The 22,502-nt window shown below is 37.5% G+C and overlaps 2 protein-coding genes across 4 annotated transcripts; one reads left to right on the top strand and one right to left on the bottom strand.

Annotated features, from left to right (window-relative positions):
• Positions 1-5,699: 5,699 nt before the first annotated feature.
• LOC104587780 (beta-glucosidase 44-like) lies at positions 5,700-11,319 on the top strand. Of its 2 annotated transcripts, XM_010245502.3 has the most exons (11): positions 5,700-6,077; positions 6,189-6,247; positions 8,185-8,260; positions 8,364-8,435; positions 8,733-8,820; positions 8,944-9,196; positions 9,293-9,408; positions 9,518-9,735; positions 9,829-9,860; positions 10,090-10,192; positions 10,841-11,319. In XM_010245502.3, exons 1-11 carry the CDS (start codon positions 5,816-5,818, stop codon positions 11,116-11,118), a joined length of 1,557 nt encoding a protein of 518 aa, XP_010243804.1. In that variant the 5' UTR covers positions 5,700-5,815; the 3' UTR covers positions 11,119-11,319. The 2 variants fall into 2 exon arrangements, with proteins under 2 accessions (XP_010243804.1, XP_088759470.1); XM_088903344.1 differs by lacking the exon at positions 6,189-6,247 and having other exon boundaries at positions 5,761-6,077.
• A 7,305-nt stretch (positions 11,320-18,624) lies between these two features.
• Positions 18,625-20,411, bottom strand: LOC104587779 (heavy metal-associated isoprenylated plant protein 21). 2 transcript variants are annotated; one of them, XM_010245501.2, is made up of 3 exons: positions 20,229-20,411; positions 19,990-20,065; positions 18,625-19,181 (listed from the first exon to the last, which is right to left on the bottom strand). In XM_010245501.2, the coding sequence occupies exons 1-3, from the start codon at positions 20,298-20,300 to the stop codon at positions 18,889-18,891; spliced, it is 441 nt and encodes a 146-aa protein (XP_010243803.1). In that variant the 5' UTR covers positions 20,301-20,411; the 3' UTR covers positions 18,625-18,888. The 2 variants fall into 2 exon arrangements, with proteins under 2 accessions (XP_010243803.1, XP_019051607.1); XM_019196062.2 differs by lacking the exon at positions 20,229-20,411 and having other exon boundaries at positions 19,990-20,173.
• Between the last annotated feature and the right edge of the window lie 2,091 nt (positions 20,412-22,502).

Here is a 22,502-nt window from a genome sequence, read left to right as displayed (position 1 = left end):
AAGGCATATGGACTATTGGAATTTCCTCTAGGACTTTTGTTTTTCTATAATAAAAAAAGGTATATTGCAAAGCATTTGTGAATTATTTGTATAATCCAGTTGGTATGGTTATATACAAAAGTCTAATATTAGTATGTAGAGTGAGCTAAAAGATATAAAGTATACATTTGAGAAAAAAAAATGATCCAACATATAAAATAGTGTCGGTTACTACAATAAATTAGGTTATATATCAGTGGATCAGGTTAAGTGGTCAATTTACACTCACCCCACCCCATCCTATCGGGTTAGGGTCGGGCCAGATTTAATAATCGGATTTGAACTGAGATGAATATGTTGTGACCATTCAGTGACCATTGCAGCACTGAAACATTTGTATTTATAGATTTGATTAAGTATAGATATATGATATGCAGCAGGTAAGGTTGGACTCCGGTTGAGCCAAACCCGAACAGTTGATGTATATCCCTATACACATATAGCTGATATGACATTATATCAGACAAAAGCCATTGTTGAGTTGAAGTAAGCTTATACATTAGAAATGTTGAACATTAGCAATAAATATGGGCTAAAGCCCATATGGTGTTTAAGGAAGATAAATCAAGATCCACCATTCAGTGGGTCCAACCTTACGAGGGTGAACACCAACCATGATTCGTAACCCAAATGGTCCAGCATTCCTACCAAGTTTGATCAATGACCACTCTTTAGGGTGTAGGGACCAGGAAGTGGACATGCTGCTTTGTCTGGGAGGGCCTTAAGGGCCCAGTAGTTGCACTCAATCAAAGCAAGCTGCAAGCTGCGCTTTTTCCCGTTTTTCGCATAAACAGACAATCTCTATTAGTTCATCCATAGCTTTGATGGTGTGATTTTGACCTGTTCATGGGTCGGGTTTGAACTGAACTTTGCCCCTTTATTAATACAAAATTTCGAGGCTGATGCCTGAATTCAAAACCTGGTCTGAATGAGAACAAACAAATTTTTTTTATAAAACGAATATTTATTTTGATTTTGATGCAGGTCAAAAATTAAATTTAATTCTATAGTTTTTGTTGATGCTTGGCCGAGGCAAGTCATTCCTTTGGATGTTGTAGAAGCTGAGGGCTAGTATTGAGAAGGGTGTTCGAGGGAGGACGAGATATTGTTCCCACTGTAGTGAATCTGCGAGGAAGAAAGTATTAGATGCCTCGGGTGACTACCCGAGGCAAGGACTCCGACAATCAAGTCAATATATGCACTAGGTAAGTGATGAGCCTGGAACCAAAGAGTCTAAACGAGGTCTCAAGTAGAACTAGGTCCTTAGAGGAAAAAGTACTAAAGATCCAAAAGTTTCGGATCCTTTACTTTGTGGGGGTGCCTTGCATTTATAGATAGAGCAGCCAGGGGGTAATTATGCTCAGATGATCCAGATGTGAGCCGTACAAAGGCCTGGCGAGATGTTCTACTAGTATCACACGACCCCCTGTGACTGAGGCTGCCTGATCCACATCAGGTAACCCTGAGCATTCTCATGGTAAGCCTATGCAGGCATCTTCCATTTAACACAATTCAATCCTGCACAGGCCAACCGAATGCACCTACGTCAATCTTAAATTATATTTTTACTCTTTATATATATATATATATATATATATATATATATATATATATATTATTAAGAATAATAAATTAATAATATTATTATGGTGTTGGATTTGACGTCATGGTGGGCTTATTAATAAACAGGCCTGATTGATAGTTATAGCTGGAACCCACCAGGTTACCCAACCCATGAATACTGTCCACATGTTACCCTTTATTGAACGACACCCTTATCGGCTTATCGTATTAAGGACATGTCCATGGAAGTGGACCAGATGTACCATAATTTCAAACTGACATTTTGAAAATTTTGTCTGTACATGACAGAAATGTCCTTTGCGCTCTCAGTAGTCAGTACTATTGAAAAAAAAAAAAAATAGAGATAAATGATACAGTTTCCATGTGATAATTTTAGTGGTAGGAATAATGCTTATACACCGACAGCCCTTTCATGAAGTAAAATTAAGGGCCTGTTTGGTTTGTTGCTAGAATTGGAATTGAAATTAAAATTCTTTAGAATTGGAATCAGAATAATTTATTCCTATAATTATAAGAACAAAAATGAGAATTGAAATTAGTAAGAACGAGAATTTATTGGGAGAATGATGGTTCAGCTCAGGGTCAATTTTTAGGCCCAAAGTATAGTTGGAGTGGGTACCGGCTCGGAATTGATGCCAATTCATGGCCGGGCATTAATGTATAGAGTGTGGATTTTTGATATTTTAAATGTTTATAGCTCTGCAGTGGAAATCAGAAATCTGCATTGGGGTCTGTTCTTACTTCTCTGGATTTTATTTTGAAGGGAAGAGCAGAGAATGACCATTCCATCAAATGGAAAAATGTCATTTCAATAAGAATGAAAATAGAATTTCAATTCTGTCCAACCAAACAGTTAGAACCAGAATAGCCATTCCGATTCTACTTCCAGACTCTTATTCCTGGGAACCAAATGGGGCCTAAGCTCCATTTGTTGTTTTCTCAACTTTGAATGATGGATTAAGATCACTAAAGATGACCCCCCCACATAAAGGATTTCCAGATTGGTATCCCTCCCACCGGACCAAAAATAGGACATCCGCATGTGTGCAACAGTGTTTGTTTTCAATGTGAGTTGTAAAATGGGCGAAGGGTGGGTTTTATTTCCACCTCTTAAGAACTTCCGCAAAGGAAAAATGACTAAATGATTTTCTTTGAAACTGACCTTTAGTCTGTGTTTGGCTTGCAGGAAAGAATAGGAAAAAAAGGGAAAGTAAAAAAAGTTTTTACAAACTTTGTATAAGTTTTTTTACCTTTCTTTTCTTTTCTCTACCCTTTCCTTCCAATCAAACATATCCTTAATTGAAAACAAACAGCTTTCCAACGTTTTCTGATGTTTGGATTTAACTTTGAAAACATGCCTTAATGGTTAAGAAATGTGGGTTATATTTAACAAGATTGGAATCAAAGAAGTTCCATAACGCAAAATAGTATTTTCTATGGATATTATTGAAAAAAATCTGCTCTTTCTAGGTGAATTTCAAAGGAGCTTTGGTGAAGCATTTTAAGTCACTATCATTCAGATGAAAAAATTCACTTTTATCTTCTTTTTATGAATTTAAAGTTCAAGAGAGTTTTACGTTAGAATTTCTTTCTTGCACGAGTAATAATTGCAGACAATTCAGGGTCAACTTCAAGTTTGAGGAAAAAGAGAAAAGGGGAGAGACATGATTGTAAAATTTTAGCCAATTGTGAATCTTTTTCTTTGCTGTTCTTTTTTTATTTTTATTTTCTTTGTTTGTTCCAAGTCTACTTCCCGTCCCAGGATAGACTTAACTTTTATGTGGTTTAGAGTAACGTGAATTCCTTTCTCTTCGTGATAGCTGGGTTTTGGGTCATGGTTTATTCACAAATTGAATTGGGATATGTTCCTCACATAGTGCGCCCCACACCCACCTCATAGGTAGACCTATTCATGGGCCGGGTCAGGCCAAGTCTTCACTCTTCATTAATACATTTTTTTAAGGCCCGAGCTTGAGTCTAGGCCCGAACCAGTCTAAAGCTCATGCCACTGCTATCGCTGAAGTGGCTGAATAGAGAGAGAGAAAGAGAGAGAGAGAAATTATAAAGAAAAAAAAAATAAAAAATGTATATATATTAAATTATTAATATATTATATAAATTAGTTAGGCCGGGCCGGGCATTTTTGACAAATCTCGAGCCCGTCCCGAAACACAATTGGGCTTGGTGTTTGGGTCTAAGATCAAACCCGCAGGCCTAACTACATGTCCAAGCCTGACCGGAGTGCAGGTTGGGCCATCGGACTACCCGGCCTATGAACAGGTCTACTCACAGGCACGTATCACCATGCATTGAGAACATCTCTCGTGAATAATAACATATAAGTGAGGGAGATGTTCCGAATGCATGGTGGGATGTGCTAGTGAAGCACTTGGTGTGAGGAGCGGATTCGATCTCTCACAAATTGTCACTGCAACCTTGAACTGAGATAACAAAGAGGAACAACTGATGGTAATATTGGCGGTGTTTGGAACCATGTGCGTTTATTGAATAAATGCTGCCATATAAGCGTCATTTTAGCATTTTCCCATTATATCGATCTGTATGCATAAATAATTGCAAAAACAGTTATTTATTCACTATTTTGCTGATGTGATGCATAATGGCGCCTAAATATTAATAAATGGATTCATTATTTATTTTCTAGATTTTACAAACAAATAAATGGATTCATTCATTATTTAACGAATAAACGCCCATGATTTTAAATACATACATTACTATACTCTAATTGGACAGAAAATACGAAACACACGGATTCAAGGTGTCACGTTTTACCATATGAGATTGATGGATGGTTAGATTATTCAGCCCATTAAAAATGTCAAATAACTGGGACCCAAAAAGCTTATTGAGTCAACCATCCAATTCAGCTAAATTTGAAAACACTGGCATTCAAGAGTGGCTCATAGGGGTATTAGAGTTCAGATCAACATCCCACAACACATCCAACATTTCTCGATGATAGTATCAGAGATGATGATGTCATCATTGGGAGATATTCTCAATAAACAGTGAGGATGTATTGTAAAACGTTGTGGGGTGCAGATGTAAATTTGGGGTATTAAAGGTGCAAGTTGGACGAGCTAGGTCAGGTTGGGTCATTCCTAATCCAAGTATTCAACCCAAGTTGTTGAACTCCCAACCCAAGTTCAGGTTAGCCTATTTTATTCACCTCTTGTTTAAAAGAAAAATTTTAAGTTGGGGTTGTCTGTCGCAAATTTGGATTCAATCCTCATAAGACTGTCTTTACACCGTACTCACAACCACTTGTAACTGTGCATGGGAAATATGTTTTCATGAATAAAAAGTACAAGTGTGAAGATATTTTCAATATAGTATGGTTGCAAGGAATTGGGATCTATTTCTCATAGGGCGCCTCACAACGACCTTACTCACACATCCTACCATGCATTGAAAACATCTCCCATAAATAATGACACATAAGTACGGAAGATATTCCCAATACATGGTGGGATGTGCCTATGAGGTGCCATGTGTGAGGAGCAGATCCGATCTCAGTTGCAAGTGACTATAAGGACTGGAAATTGGGATTTATTCCTCAGATGGGGCACATGGCACTGACCTCACACAGCCCTATCCCAATTACATGATATGTTTCCGTTTTCCAATGTGTGGCTGGGAGGTGTTGTAAGATTGGTGTGTGGAGCAGATCTGGATTCTCTAGTCTCTACGATCTGCTCCTCACAAATGGATGCCTCACAAACACATGTATTAAGAACATCTCCCATGAATAATAACTAATAAGTATGAAAAATATTCGCTAAGATGTGCGTGTGAGGCGCCAAGTGTGAGGAGCAGAGCCGGTCTCAGTCTCTACTTTGTCTATAAACAACTCATGAGGTGGCATGTTTAGACCTTAGTGGCCCTGTTCACAGAATTACTGTTTGCCTTCTGCTTCGGCAGTCGGCACATGCAGATCAGCAGAGGCAGTTAAAAGATAATTGGTAATTTACGTTTTGATAATCTGAAGGTAATTCAGTAATTCCAGTAAAAAGAGAAAAGGACCCACATTCATTATCGTTGTCCCTCGTACGCGTTATCTTCGGTTTATTTCTATTTCATCTATAAATTCACACTCTCTCTGCTTCGTCCTTCGATCAAAACCTAAGTCGAACTATTAAACCTCTCTATCTCTATCTCTTTCTGTCTCATGAGGGGCTCAACGATGAGAGCTCCGTTGCTGTGTTTGTTGAATTGTTTTCTTTTTCTTATAACGTACGTCTCCCATGCAGCGGAGACAGGTCCGGATGCATGGCCGGAGACCGCCCGGTTCGACACCGGGGGTCTGAGCAGAGAGAGCTTCCCGAAGGGTTTCGTGTTCGGAACCGCAACGTCGGCGTACCAAGTAGAAGGAATGGCGAGCAAGGAGGGTAGAGGCCCCAGCATTTGGGACGTCTTCGTCAGAATTCCCGGTAAATACTCACTGGAAACCTGAATTACCATTGTTGCCCTTGCCCTTCTCTTTCTCTTTCTCTTCTATTTCCATTCAAGTCCTTCATTTCTCGTTTCCAAAAATGCACCAGGAATTGTTGCAAAAAACGCTACGGGGGAGATGTCGGTGGACCAATATCACCGCTACAAAGTAAGTTCAAGATAGCTCAATGTCAATCACCATTCTTAGCCGTTTGATCAACATCAAACGCTTGAGGGGACTGTGTTTCGTTCGTAAACTTGTTGAATACGACGAGTTCACATCTGCGCCCCACAATAACGCGCCCCAAAAAACGCTTCACACGCACATTTGAGCGTGTATTTGAGAGAGATTCTCAAGATGTGCTGTGGAACGTTTTTTAAGCTCTTTCTGGGGGGGCAGATGTGAATTCGTCGGATAGTGTTCAATGAAAAGCAGAGTGTATGAAGTCGCAGTGCACCGTCCCCACTAGTGACAAAAAGTAGACATTACCCACTGGGCCGCTCGGGACAAACTCTCCCAGCGCTGGGCCTCGTGAACGGGCAGGCGAATCCGAATCTTGGGCGAACAGGCCCACAATTTAAAATACACGTAATCAGGTATCTAAAAAGATGGGGGCCATAAATAGTACGTCCAATTTTGTCGGGTTAGCTCTGGCTGTTGGGGAGTGGGGACCAACACTATAGCCAGTTTCTGGGCTGGGCTGGGCACGTTCAGGGCATTCAGCTATTTACGCCCTCTCTTTTGTTTTTAATTAAAGTGATTATTAATTTATCATTCTCATGATAACGTGGTATTTTCAGAAATCTTCTCAACAGTATAGGCTGTTGCCCCTAACAGTTAAAATTCTGATTGTGGATCCCACCAAATCGGTGGAGCGAAGAATACAATAATTGCACCAAGCAAGTTGATTGCAGCATTATGGCATTGTGGAATAACAGTACAGGATGGCTGTGTCCATTCAGGATCTGCTATCGTGAGTAGCGAATCTGAGCCTGGCTGTGTCATGATGGGTCATGGCATGTGTAACCAATGTTAATGACCGCGCAAGGATCAAAATTTTGCCGAGCCGACATGCAACATGTCGGTAGGTCACCCATACGCGAAACTGTGATTCTTGTGGGTTTGACCCATTTCAGTGACTAGGCATGACTTAGACCTACCTTATGAAACAGGCTTTGAAAGAAAATATAAAAAAGGGAGTGGGGGTCGAATGTAATAAAAAAATATTTGATGATATAATATTTTATAACTAATGAATTGGGTAGATCAAGGTATATTCAAATTTGATCTATTAACTAAATGAATCTAAATTTTCCAATTCAATGATTAAGGGAGGTATCCAAATATGGATCTTATCAGATAGAATTTGGATTCGAATTAGATCTTATTTATAGCCCTATATCCAGATGCAAAAAATGGGTGCTTCTCTAATTCTACGTTAACGATAAAACACTCCCTTTGGTAGATGACTAAGGGCTAATTCTGAATTTGAGTGTTATGGGCTATGGGACCAATATTAACGCCACACGCCAATCATAGACTGCATTTGGCCCACAACCACTCAAGCTCTCATTTCGCATCTATAGCAACTGCTACAGCCACAATGGGCCTTCTTCTCATAGGCCCAAAGATGTTGAAAATAAGAAGACGTGATTGGAGTTACAATTTAGGGCGAGGACCACACCTTGATTTTATTGGCCCCTATGGATCCAATACCAGTCAGCCTTCTAGGCTTTTGAGTTTTGAGAAACAAGCCGAGTCCGAGCTGATTGTGTTGGATTGGCATTAGCACCCAAACAAGTCTTACCAGAAAATTCATAATTTTGTATTCTTACCAAACATATCCGGTTATGATGGGTACAAACACGAATGAAAATATATCAGAAAAAAAAAAAAAAATTGCTGTTATTTTCGGTACAAAAATGTATTCTTATCAAAACGTAGTGTAAATTCACTTCAATTACCTTTAAAAACAATGTTCTATATAGGAAAGAAAAAAAGAACACTTGTATTGTCACGAGTCACCTACTTCATATATAACAAATTTCTTCTCTTCTTCTGTTAGATGTGAATTTAAATAGAAGTGTAACATTTTTTTGTTACAGGAAGATGTGAATCTCATGGCAAACTTGAACTTTGATGCATATCGGTTCTCGATCTCATGGTCCAGGATTTTCCCAGGTAACTATTATCTTTTAACTGGCGTTTAAGTGGTTGATCCATTCTTCTTTCTATTGCCCAAGAAATGCTGATGTCTTGTATGCAAAACTCTCTTTTCATGTAGATGGAGCTGGAAAGGTAAATTGGAAGGGAGTTGCTTATTACAATAGGTTGATTGACTACCTGCTTGCAAAAGGTAAATTCCTCCCAAGAACCTGATTATTGTCCGGTCCAGCATTTTGTATTAGCCAATTGCTCAACACACTGACTTGTGTTCTGATCATCTGGAATCTGGACCTGGTTCAGTCTAGTTTTACAATCACCAATTTTCACACTCCTGTGCCTGGAATGGCTTGAATTGGACCCAAGAGTGATGCCAGCTAATGCCACACAACCATTTTCAGCTTCCATGATCTGATCATTATTTATTTATCATGAATATTTACATCAATTGATTGAACTTGTAACAGTACTATATTTGTTTCACCTCTAGGTATCACCCCATATGCTAACCTCTATCACTATGATCTTCCCTTGGCACTTGAGAAGAAGTACAATGGATTACTAAGCCGTGAAGTTGTGTAAGTACATTGTTAAGCAAAGGATTAATAAGCTTGATTAACCTTTCATCTATACAACAATCTGGATCTTTAACATGCTCATTTGATTGGCTTGACTGTTGACAATTCATACAAACCATACAGGAACGACTTTGCGAATTTTGCCGAATTTTGTTTCAAGACATTTGGTGACAGAGTGAAGAATTGGATGACATTTAATGAGCCAAGAGTGGTTGCTGCTCTTGGTTATGATAATGGGTTTTTTGCTCCTGGAAGGTGTTCCAAACCGTATGGAAACTGTACAGCTGGGAATTCTGGAACTGAGCCTTATATTGTGGCCCACAATCTGATTTTATCTCATGCAGCTGCAGTTCAGAGATACCGTGAGAAGTACCAGGTAAGTGCAATATTTGCAGTTTGTCTAATTTTATCTGACAGAAGTCACAGAAAAGCCTTTAACAGTGATTCTTATTATCTGCTTGTATAATTTTAGGCACATCAAAAAGGGAGGATTGGAATTCTCTTGGATTTTGTTTGGTATGAACCACTTACCAGAGGAAAGGCTGATCAACAAGCAGCCCAGAGAGCAAGGGACTTTCATGTTGGATGGTAAAAGCACATAAATGTCATTGAGATTAAATATCTTACTGAACACGATGATCATTTAGCAATGTGTTGGGATTTATTCATGGATAGTTTGACAATTGTGGTTTTACAGGTTTCTTCATCCTATTGTGTATGGTGAGTACCCAAAAACAGTGCAGAATATTGTTGGAAAGAGGCTTCCCAAATTTACAGATGAAGAGGTTAAAATGGTCAAGGGGTCTATAGATTTTGTGGGTATCAACCAATATACCACCTATTACATGTATGATCCACATCAAACCAAGAAGCAACCTCCTGGCTACCAGAACGACTGGAATGCAGGATTTGCTTGTAATATCTTCTTCCCTTACTACTTTCTATCAAGAAGTATGTTCTATGAGTATTCCCTTGTTACTGATTTGTGGTTATGTTTGGACTTTGCAGATGCCAAAAAGGGGGTGCCAATTGGTCCACGGGTAACCAAAATAACTGAACTTTTATCGTTTATGTTTGTTTATTGATGATAAAAGCTGAAAGTTGAAAGAACAATTCTGAATAAGTTGGGCATTTTGATGAACTTGGAGCACCCAAGAAGGCTAAAGAACCTTTTCAACCTCTTAATTATGGTTGAGATGATGTTTCATCTTGCTTTCCACTATTACATGCAATATTTTCTTTTTCACTCAACAATTTGAACATTTCCAGGCAAACTCTTATTGGCTTTATGAGGTGCCATGGGGTTTATACAAGGCTCTGATCTATATAAAAGAGCGTTATGGGAACCCTACTGTGATCTTATCAGAAAATGGTATGACATATGAAGCCATGAAGTTATTCGTTTTCTTATGTTTCTATTTTCTTTTCTTCCTCTTTACTGTTGTCTTAAGATACAAATTATATGTTACTATACCAAATCGACCCTGTAACTCAGTATTTTTAATCATCAATCATAGGAGGTCTAATCGCAACCCAAACTTTCTCCTAAATTGATTAGGCTGTGTTTGTTTGCAGTGTAAATATTTATCGATGTAAAAGTACACCAGTGGAGTTCAACATCAATCAGTTTAAATGAGTGAATTGTTGTAAAGTGAAAGGCACAATTATCGATATAAAACTCTATGTGAGTGGAGTTTATATCGATTTTCGATGTAAAACTACATTCAAAACAAATGCCGACAAATACAGACCAGGAGTGGAGTTTTACACCGGTCTGTATTTACACCGAAAACAAACATAGCATTAGGATATATGGGTTGCTTATGGAACATAATGGCAGCTATGGAGTCTGCAAAGTCATTCTTTAATACTCTCCACAAGTGCCTGAAAATATTTTCATCACAAAATAGTTTATTTTCATATTCTGCATGTTCACTCTTATAATTGTAGATTGAATGGATAGATGACATTAACCATGCAGTCTTGGGCTCAATCTTATCTCAAACACTTTTAATGGCAGGCATGGATGATCCTGGCAATGTCACACTTCCCAAGGGGTTGCATGACACTACAAGAATCAATTACTACAAGAGCTATTTACTTGAACTCAAGAAAGCTGTAGATGAAGGAGCCAATGTGATTGGCTACTTTGCATGGTCACTGCTAGACAACTTTGAATGGAGATTGGGATACACTTCAAGGTTTGGTATAGTCTATGTTGACTTCAAAACCCTCAAGAGGTACCCGAAGATGTCTGCCTACTGGTTCAAGGAATTACTTGGTAGAAAGAAGCACTAAGTGGCATTGGCCATCCTCTTTTTAATCCTTCCCAGTGTTGCAGTGTAATAGTGCTTCTGGTTTAGTAGATATCTGTATCTCTTCTGTTTCTTTTGTCTTTTGTATGGGTTGTCTTCAATTGGCATGCTATATACCTCATGGATGGTTGAGATGCTGGATATCAATGAAAAGCTATGTTAACCTATTTGGTTTCCTATAAAATATTCAAATCTTGTCATCTTTTTGTTTTAGTTTCCTTTTTTCTTCCAATGTCCTACATCTATGGACCCTTTGCTTCTCTAAAATTGCATCCCTTCAGCCAAATGAAAGATATAAAAGCCACAAAATCGCCAATTTGTATTCTCAACTAGATCAAAGAAAATACCACAAATATCCCAATGACCCGGTTGGGAAAACAGTCAAATTATAATTGCAGCAAATCTATGAATATGATGAAGATATACTATCATTTGGCAATTTCAGGTGTAATGTATATGCCTGGATCCTACCGATATACCAAGCATACATTTTGGGCCGCAAATGTTAAGTGCTAACCAGTTAGATTGGACCCTAATCGTCATTCCATGTCTTGATGTCTAATTGAATTGCTGGATATGGAGACATAGTTCTCATTCCATGGTGATTTGGATTGATTTGACCTGTTTTCCACGGGTCCAGCCGTGGATGGACCCAATTGATCACACCTATGTAGTTAGTCTTATTTATGGGCCTTAACTGAATTGATACTAAACATGTTTATTCCCATTTATCATGTTGTTTGTTGGTTCACCACCAACTACAAATTAACTGACATCAAATGGCCCCATTTTTATATATTAGGAATGGCAATAAATCGAGCCCATTTCAGCCATGTCAACAATCTACCATCCTAGAGCCCAGCCCAATCCAGGCAACAGAATTTTCAGTCATTTTTGCATTTGAACTTTTTTTTTGGGCATATCTCAAGACTTCAGCTTCTAATGCCCCACCAAGCACCAAGTTGATATATAAAGTACAGACATTCTTAACTTCAAAAGATTGTAGGAGTCGTAATCACCCATCAACATGCAATGATCTCACTTCCACTGTTCCACATTTTAGCCTGTAAGGATTAATGAGGCCATAATATAAGTTCCCATTTATAATGTGAAAAGCCATGGAAATTGAATTATTAACAAAATAGATTGAATTTGAACCTTAAGCTCTGTTTGTTTGCAGTTCTGTTCTGAACTGGATACAAATTTTGAACCTTCCTCCTACCTCAATTCTTCCTCATGTAAAAGGGGGGATTATATCATCTTGCTTCTTACTTCAGTGTCAGACAAATAACTCTCCTCCTCTTTCCATTCCCTTTCATATAAACTATAAACTGAAGATCACTTCATTTTACTTTCTATCTTTACTTCTCATAAATAAATAAGACAAAGTCAAACCTGGAACAAAAGTAAACCAGAATTTACACTCAGCCTATTTGCACTCGTGCATATGAAATTCACACTACAAAGCACAAACAAACTGATCCTTAGGTTTTGAAACTTTTTTCAACTAAAAGCTAAACTACGTACGTACAACCTGCATCTACCAAGCCCGAGAATCCGAGGGTTTTTCTGACAAGAAGAGTTGCAGTCAACAAATATCAGACTATCAGTCTCAAGGCTTCGACCTAACGCCCACAATAATGCTCATCCTCTCTAGCTTGGACGACATTGTTGCATCAATCAAGTTGTCAGCTTTGTCTTGTTGCCTGAATTGGTCAGGACACTTTGAATCTTCATGTGTGAACAGAAGAAGTTTGGCACCCTTTGAATTGAGACATGTACCCATCACTCTATATCTAGTGGGAGAAGACTTGCTGCAAGGAGGGTATCAACCACTCTCTAGCTAAGGTGACAGAGCCAGTTCTTGCAGGTCCATCCATCTGGGGGCTGGGGACACTCAATCTTTGTTCTTACTCTCGTCTAGTCTTGCAGAAAGCTAGAACAGTGCAAATAGATTATAGAGGTCAAGACTTTAGAGACGACAAATACCTTGAACCAGTCCAAGTAAAGGCTGTGCGTTTATCTACCAAAACAGTCTCCAACAATCCAAAGGGTGTATCATATGTAGCTCATTCTTCCTTTTCCGGAGTAGCCTTAACATTCCACTGTCTCCTTTTCCCCTTTCTATAAGTTCTTCCATTGAAGTGCTTTTATGGAAGGATATTTTATCAATCTTAGCTACAATCCCAAGCACTACTCTAGGATTTCTTTAAGAAATGTATAATTGGGTTTCTGCTTGGTTGTTCAAGTTTCTAGATCTGATAATTAGAAGCCAATGTCCCAACTGGTTTATTGTGGTTGAAAATTTTGTAATAAAAAATGCATAAAATTCAAAAATGCCATTTAGAGTCCATTCCTTTTTTTGGATTTTGAGAGGGAGAAAATTGGTCAATGGGATTTTGGTTCCTATTGACCAAGAAACCCATGTTCTTTTTTCATATTTAGGTGGGTCCATGAAAAATTTGTTTTCCATGTGTATCACTTACCCGTATGATTTGGAATTTTCTACCAACAAAACATGTTCCAACCCTCTACCAACTTAATCTAACACCGCACATCTCACCATGATATTGGGACCCACCATGTATGAGATGTGTGGTGTGAGATCATGTTGGTAGAGGGTTGGAACATGTTTTGTTTGCAGGTGGTCCGGACTCAAGTAAGTGATACCCACCTCCTACGTGAGTAAGTAACTTTTTTATCCAGGGGAAAGTTGCCAACACTTTGACGAGACAAAATTGTCCCCTTTAATAATGGTTTTTATAGCTAAGGTGGTCACTATCTTATTTACTTGAGAAATAAAAGAACATGGGTAAAATATACTTACCTTACCCGAGTAAATAACTTACCAAGGAAGCCTTCATTGGGGGTAGGAATTCAAATTACAAATTGGAATTCTACCTTTTTTGGGTGTTTTACCCAATTCATATGAATTCTTAAAATAATCATGCAATTCTAATGTATGCATTTTGTGAGAATTCAAACCTACACCTTGGGTGCGTTTTTGCAATTCTCAACAATGACAAATACCCTTCTTTCTCAAAAGATTGATTCATAGTAGGGAAAACCTATGATACTGGAAAGACATGGTATGAGAAGAGCTTTGACCAATCAAAGCACCTCTGTGAATTTTATCTTTTATGACACCAACTGGTTGGCTGTAAGAATTTCTAGTATCATGTGTCTTCCCGGTATCATAGCCTAATGCACAAGGCTCTCGCCAAGGCAAGGTGTGGGGAAGGACAGATGTACACAGCCTTACCCCTCTACATACAAAGAGGTTGTTTCCAAGATTTGAACCCTAGTCACTTAGGATGCAATGGAGTAACCCAACCATTGCGCCACAAAGCCCACCTCCTAAGTTATTATCTAATAAAATTAAAATAATTATAATAAAACAATTATTATGTTTAAAAGTAAACAAAAATAATTCAATGTTATTATCTAATAAAAATTAATGACCTTGTAAGATATCATTTCCTTTTATCTCTTAACACCAATGTTCTAAAAACCAGACCGGACCGACCAATTGAACTGTAACCCAGCCCCGGGCTGGTCTAGACATACCCCTAAAACCGGTATGTTCAAAAAACCGTTTATTCGACCGTTTCAATCAGAGAACCAACGAACCAGTCCTAGTTTTGCATAACTGGCCAGTTTTGTAACATTCTCATTTTTTGTACAAAAAGACAAAAAAAACTTAAAATTGGGCCAAACAGCCCCTAAGGTTTAATAAAAAAATCCCTATCCCAGCCAAAAATAAACCCTCTTTGATCGATCTCTCACTCTCTTCTTCCTTTTCAAACCTAACCTAAGTGCAACGACTCCAGCCACCATCACCAGTGCCTCACCACCGATGTGGTGGCGGCGGTATTCTGTTCACCGTCCTCTCCTAGTCTTCTTCCCTCTTTCCTTCTCCTCCTCCTCCCACCACCTAAATCTGATTTCTTTTTCTGTAAGTTTGAATCTGATTTATGCAACATTTAATCATTTATTTTTCTTTAATTCTTGAACTTGAAATTAATTAATTATTGTAGTTTTGTTATAGGTTTGATTTTTTGCTTCAAGCTTTTAGTCCACCAAATAGAAATTTAAACTTGAATAAATTGATTTCATATTTTGAATTTAGGTGATATTGATATTGAAATAGCTGAAAATTAAAATCAATTTTAGTTTATTGCATTATAATTTTTGAATTGATATTTCTTGAAATATCATTGTGATGATGGTGGTTATAATTAGGATTGAGTCTTGAACTTTATTGGATTGTTGATGTATTTGTTTTCATTGTGGGACATATTGTCTTAAACTTTGAAAGTTTGAAGTACTTATTTCTATTTTGGATTAATTGTCAATTATATTTAGTATTTTTTTTTAATTTTATTTATGGTCTATATATTATTTATTACATCATCACGATCCAACCTCGGAATCAACCTCAGTCGAACCTCTGACCCGTGAGCCTCTGCCTTTATTGGGTTGATGCCTGGTCCGGTTCTTTGAACATTGCCTAACACAACCTAAAAGGGGAAATATAAATTATTTATAACTAAGTCATAAAAAGTTTTTTGCAATTTTACAAAATAAAAATACGAGTAATATTAGAAATAAGAAGAATAAGGAAAATTGTATATCACACTTAAAAATCATTGTCTAGAAAAAGGCTGGTAATTTATCTATCTATCCATGGTTTTCAAACTGGACCATAAATAGAACCATTATGGCCACCAGTTCCTGGGTCAAATGGTTTGACCATCTGGTCCAACCCCAGGTCGAATGGTTTTGACCACCAGTTCCTGGGTCCAAAACCAAAACCGGGCCCATGACCGATTCTCGAATCAACTAGTTCAACTGTCTGTCTGGTCCAGTTTTGAAAACCATGTATTTATCTATCTATGGGTCGGTGCAAATTTACCACTTAACTCTACCCACTAAATTCCAATTGATCATTTAACGCTTTTTAGAATTTTATTTTAAACTTTTTTAGGATCAAGTAGGATTTGGGATTTTACACAAAACTAGTTGTCTATCTACAATTAAAAAAATATATTGTTTTATGTTTAATTTTTTATATTTATGCTATTTTTATGGAGGATTTTTGAGTTTCAAATCAAATGTAATTTAAATCAGATATCTAAATATATAGATATATTAAAGTCAAATCCCCCTCTCTCTCTCTCACACATTACACATAATCCAACTGCACTATCAGTGTAAATGGAGCATGATCTTTGTGACTAGGCATTTGAATATCTTAACCTTAGAGGAATCAAAAATCGAATCTCAATTTCTCAACTAACATTCATTTTGCAATAAAACTTTATTCTTGTGCACCATTTACAAATTTTCAAATAGAAAAGGCAATAAAAGTTGGAACCAAATTTATTAGCTAAACTCCTTTTTGAAGTTTAATTTAGAAAAGCATGGACTCACTCCAACCACATCTGTAAAGGTAAAAATTTTCACTAATCAATAATCAAAGCATAGTACCAGAGAGGCTCAATGTCACTGTGTCAGATATTTCTATGCATAGATATCTACCAAAAGATACTTCGATGGAGATGGCCAAAAAATTTTTACCCAAAACAGACAGCACTGAAATATTTTTCTATTTTAATATACCAAGTTTTGCTGCATTATTCACACAAAATCATTCCTTGTATGATAAAAATCGGGTTGATAATCAATGGTGACGCTAGGCTAGCCACCCTTGAACCAGAATTCGACAGGCGTATGTTAGTGAACTTGCACTGACGATGGATGACTGACTGATGACAGTAACGTGAACCCTATCTCCAACATTCCACTCTGGTTTTACTTGTAAGGACCAATACTGACTGACGTAGGAGGTAGGACGAGATCAGAGGATCCTCCTCATCTCTTAGGCTATCTCCCTAATCCCTATACGTGGGACATAGCCAAATGGGTCGTACCATCGGGCCCATATGTAGCCCAACTGGCTGATAGTAGTCTAGTCTAGGTTCCTAACCTAACAGGTTGGGCCTAAGGCCCTAAGCCGCTAACTGTCCAATTATTGAGTTCTTTTTCATCAGTTCTTCACTCTGCAATTGGGGTTATTGGATTGAGTTCTAATCAAAGATATCCCCTCTACGAGGCTCCTACCAATCGAGTGGTGGATAATGGATCATAAAAAGGGAAACCCAATTGCCCTTTTTTCTCTCTCAAAATATGTAGTGTTTGTGTCTGAGCTAAAGTAATCAATAATGGAGCTGATTAATTTATTAAAATCCAAGACAGATCTCTCTTTATGAAATGACAACCCAAGTTTTTGATTTAACAATAGATGATTGATTGGTGTGGGGATCACTCAATTAAGTTGCCAAAACAGTGTTAAAAGGCACATGATTAAAGCTCTTCATTTATGAGAAAACTACTTCTCTTTGAGAACTAAAGAAGGTCAGATAAATCTTAAGCCTGACATTGTGCTCCTCGGAATCATTCTCCCACTTTCATTGTTTGTGTTTTTTACCATTTTTGGTGGCCACGAGTCTCACCACAAACTAGGAGCCAAAAAGAAAAGAAAAATTGTTTTATAGACAGAGATAATCTTAAATGTCATAGCTAGTCTTAGGAAGGGAATTGCTTTAGAAATTAGAAGGGCAAATATGGAGAGCCAACACGGCCACTTAAGTTTTCAAGGGTTCTTAAGTATAGATTATTTGATATCATGTTCTTATAGACAAAGAGAAAAATAAAGAAGAGTTGTATTCATCAGATAAGGCTAAACTGATCTTTGACCAAACAGGTTCCTCAAGTGGGACCAGCCCAATAATGCATATCCTTCTTCTCCGCCCGGAGGTCCTACCTATGGTCGTACTGTGAGGTACTTTGTGAATAGGTAAGGGTAATGGTGAGTGTTCTCAGTAATAATCTATTAACACTATCCCTCTATTGTTTACAAATTCCTTCCTCACAAGTCACAAGTCACAACTAGTTTAGTCCAGGACCCAAAAGCTTTAGTGGATTGATTTGATATAAATGTTTGATGTTTTGTCTATACCACATACTGTTAACCCGTAAAGTTGGTTGGTCTATCCGGGTCTGTGCTGGACCCGGATTAAACTACGCGAGAAAAAATAAAACCCAACATAACCTGGAAAGTGGAAACCTTGTATAGGTTAGGAAATTAAATGAGAAAATGGGTCGGGGTAGATCTGTTTGGTTCAATCTAGGATAGGTTGAAAAGCGCCCAACAAGCACTAGAGAGGACAAAATTAACAAGCTGTAGATCTGAATGAAATTCGCCTTTTCAGACTACAAAAATAAAGATAAAGGAAACCAAACCTATGATAGGATTTTTCGAAAATTTCATGAACCCACTCCACTTATGTTTAAATTATTTTAGTTGCGATTGGTAGCACAAAATCATCATTTAATGGGTCTAATCGTGATTAGACCCATCAATGTATGAGATCGGCTTCTATCAGAAAAGAGAAGGATCAGTACTGTACTTATTGTCACCGAAAAAGCCCCAAAAACCACTTTTCTGTTTATCTTATTATGTCTGACAAGCCTGGAATCAACAACCCTAGATAGTCCATGAAGTCACAAGATGCAACAACAGTGTACCATCAAGAAGAAGAAGAAGAGGAAAAAGTTCCTCTGGTTACAAACACAGCATTCATCTTGCTAGTAACTCATCTGACACCACTTTCATCTGTGGGTCTAAAACCCATTAAATTAATAAACCAGTAGTAGAGACTCTCTCTCTCTCACACACACATGGAATTTTCTACATGATTGAACAAGCATTTGGGTTCTCATCGCTGAAGAGTGTCATTAAATTCTCATCAGTTGCATTTGGAGCAGGGTTTGCTTGAACCACATTCTTCACATATCCTGCTGGTGCCTTCTTGTCGTAGGCCTGAGTCGCATAAGGATATGCCACTAAATTATAAGGGACGTAAGGCCAAAATTCAGCCTTCTTTCCAGTGCCCTGAACTTTCTTCAGGACCTTGTTTGGCTCAACGTAGCCGGCGACCGTCACCCGGCTTTGTTTTCTATTTACCTCCACCGATCTCACACCTGAATTGAATAAAGAAATAAACAATAACTTGCTATTAGAAGAAACCCATTTGACGGTTGTTAATACAATATGGATATCAGAATTATTGTATTCATATGAAGTAGATGTTCATAGGGGGAACGTTATGTTAATCCACTAATTCTATTATGTTAATACGTGATATAGACACTAGTATTATTGTGTTAATATTATAACATCTTTTGTCTGCTTTTGGGGGGTTCATGTATCGGATTAGTATGCCAAAATACTCAAATGCAGTGAAAGAAAAGGAAGGAAAAATAGAAAGAATGAAAGAAAGAAATTAAGAAAGGGTTTTCAGTTTTCTGTTACGTTATTGCAGATGAATTTGGAAGAAATTAAAGTCCTCATCTTCTATTAGAGGCAGCCAACCAAACCAAACAAAACCATCTTATATATGGAAAACAAAACAGAGAAAAAAATATATCGAGAAAGACAGGAAGTACATATGGATGACTTGTTCTTCTTCTTCCTCCTCCTCCTCCTCCTCCTCTTCTTCTTCTTCTTCTTCTTCTTCTTCTTCTTTTGGTGTGTGTGCGTGTGTTTATCTTACAAATTTCTCGTATATTGAGCAGTTACCTAGCGGCAAAATATGCAAAGCAAATAAACAGAAACCGAATTGAAATAGAACTGAACTTAGTCCAACAAGGACTTCTTTTGTGCGTTCAAATCCAAGAGGTTACATTTTTTTTTCAGTTTAAGGTATGATTAAAATGGAAAAAAGAACTTTGTCTTGAGAGAGAATGAGAGAGAGAAGACGCAGAAAAAGAGTAAGATTTGTCTTTGAACCTTTCATGGAGGAAACAGCATGCCTAACTCTCCTTTCACAGCCATCACAGTCCATTTTTACCTTGATCTCCACTGTCTGATAGAAACAAAATAAATCAGCTTTGAGTAAAAGGCTACTGACATAACAAGTTCCAATCCAGAGAGAAAGGAAGGTCGGGGATAAAGGCATTCTCTTTTGCAGCTTACACGGAAGAAGTGATTAAAAGAGCAAAACATGAAAAGTGTGAGCTGGAGCTAACCTGCATTGGTTTGCGTTTGCTCTTTTTGCTGGATACAGTGCAAAAGTTTGGAAGATGGTCAAGAAAACCCATTTTTGTTTCTTCTCCTGAGACCAAAAGCAATAGTGAGTTTCAAACAAAAGAGGGAGAGAGTGAGGAGGGGGACTTGGAGGTGGAAACTGGAAACAGGAGACGGGCTTGTGAAATATATATATATATATATGATGAGTTTTTGTACATGGAAGATGTATCAAGTAATGGGCCATTGGTTTTAAAAAGAATTGATTAGGGAGAGGTTCGGATCCCAAATCATGCTTGGTGCTTAAATAACATTATAGGGAAGCTAATTTTTTGGGGTTTTCTTTAATGGGGAATTGTTGTAGAATGTAGAGTGCTCCTACGTTTACAGTGATTTTATTCAATGGGAGTGGCCTGCTTTCCAAATTTTTTATTTGGAAATTAAACGACTAGAATATCTTGTGTTTATTATTATTATTATTATTATTATTATTATTATTATTATTATTATTATTAAAATAATCACTTCATAGACTCTATGACTGTTCTACATCTACCCATACGTATAGAGGATTATTTGGTATCAATATTCAATTACTTCCATATTAAGGATCTCATACCAAGTCAACTTTATTGACGGTTGTAAAGATCCGGGGGAAGATGGGGATATAGGATGATAATCTAGTATATATTTGGCATCTATGCTGATGTGTGGCATGGAGCATCATCTTTTTTTTTGTTGGAAGTGTTGCTGTCAGGTAGAACGTTTCCTGGAGCAGCAACAACAACTTTTTCTGTTTGGTACCAATGCTCCAAGAAACGTTTTCTATACTTCTATCCATTATCCATTGTCACATCACTGTCCTGTTGGCAGCAACGAGCTGCAGCTCTAGGAAACGCCAAATTTAACATTACTCCAAGTCATGCTTTCCCAATTTCCAAGGCGTGGCTTGGAATACCGTTTTCTTTAGAAAAACGGTTTCAAATTGAAGGTTGTTTCCTGAAGCACCGTTTTTTCCTACATGACACTAATGTGGCACTGTTTTCTGGAGCAACAACAACGGTTCTAAATAAACGCCTAATGAATAAGTTCATAATGAAATCACCAGTACATTATTTTTAATTTTATTTAAGGAATTTTTTGCTATTTTTTATTTAAAGGTGAAGCATATGCATAAATGTTAAACTTTTTTTTTAATTTATATTTTTTTTATTATTTGGGGTTATGGTTTCTCATTTCTGTGATGAACTTCTTAGCACTTGCTGCACTGATGGGGATAGATGGTTTGTAGATTAATTGAAATAAGCCAAGTTTTCAAAGGCATCACAGAGTAAAGGGTATGGACTCTGGAGCCCATCTTAACTTGCACAATTGAAATAAGAAAGGTTCTTGTGAATGAATAAGAGGAGATGCTAACCCTAATCCATACCTATCCTAAATCCTAGATTTTTTTTTCCCTTATTTTATTGTGTAAAATGAGATAAGGTGAACCGTAGAGGAGTTATAGGTGAAACTTTCCGAGAATGGCAAGCCCCCTTGTATCTATCCTTAGTTTTGAGGGGAATTTCCTAGAAATTTGAGTGTTAAACTAGGCAATCAAAAAAGGCATGATACTGATTCATTGGTTACCACTTATATGATACTGGTTCATTGGTTATAAGTTTTTTTCTGATATCATAGTCGAAATTATAAAAAAAAAATGTCAACCAACACTACTATTTTATCTTAGCTTCCAATTTTTTTCCACTGTAAATTTGGTTTGTGTCTTTTCTTTGGCCATTCTTTTTCATTTTTTGTTTTTCTTTTTATTCGAAAAGTATATATGGTCACATACTTTTGGGGATCTTTTTTTAGGCCTTTTTACAGTTCACTCCACCTCAGGATTGGGAAATTATGTTTTCAAATGTATTTACTCCCAGCTTCCCCTATAAACAGAATCACCCCTGTGAATTAGGAATATTTCCCCCCTTGACACTGACCCAATCTGAACGATCAAATTATGAATTCTGAGGTTGAATATATGGTGAAAAACGTTTTTTAAGGATAAATAGACTATACTCCACCTCAGAATTCTAAATTCTACTACAAACCTACAACAATTCAAAATTTCAAATACCTCCACTTATAACACCAATACAGCAATACTCGCCTGTGTATTAGCATCAATTCTGAGCTGGCACACCTACCCCTACTGTATGGTGGAATACTGGAGCTAAGATTTGTTAGGGTGGACTGAACAGTAAACACCCCCCCCCCCCCCTTTTTTTAAGGCACAA

The sequence above is a fragment of the Nelumbo nucifera genome, chromosome 4 (genome assembly GCF_055504915.1).
Source record: "Nelumbo nucifera cultivar China Antique chromosome 4, China Antique-T2T, whole genome shotgun sequence".
Taxonomy (NCBI): domain Eukaryota; kingdom Viridiplantae; phylum Streptophyta; class Magnoliopsida; order Proteales; family Nelumbonaceae; genus Nelumbo; species Nelumbo nucifera.
The sequence above is the reverse complement of the archived record's forward strand: the minus strand, read 5'-3'. Positions and strand labels throughout refer to the sequence as shown.

Excerpts from the sequence above, each read along its gene's own strand:
- LOC104587779 (XM_019196062.2), bottom strand. The coding sequence starts at position 20,158 with ATGCCTTTATCCCCGACCTTCCTTTCTCTCTGGATTGGAACTTGTTAT. Across the intron at positions 19,182-19,989 it reads TGCTGTTTCCTCCATGAAAG|GTGTGAGATCGGTGGAGGTA; the intron begins GTTCAAAGACAA and ends TATTCAATTCAG.
- LOC104587780 (XM_010245502.3), top strand. The coding sequence starts at position 5,816 with ATGAGGGGCTCAACGATGAGAGCTCCGTTGCTGTGTTTGTTGAATTGT. Across the intron at positions 9,409-9,517 it reads AGGGACTTTCATGTTGGATG|GTTTCTTCATCCTATTGTGT; the intron begins GTAAAAGCACAT and ends GTGGTTTTACAG. Across the intron at positions 9,861-10,089 it reads GGGTGCCAATTGGTCCACGG|GCAAACTCTTATTGGCTTTA; the intron begins GTAACCAAAATA and ends GAACATTTCCAG.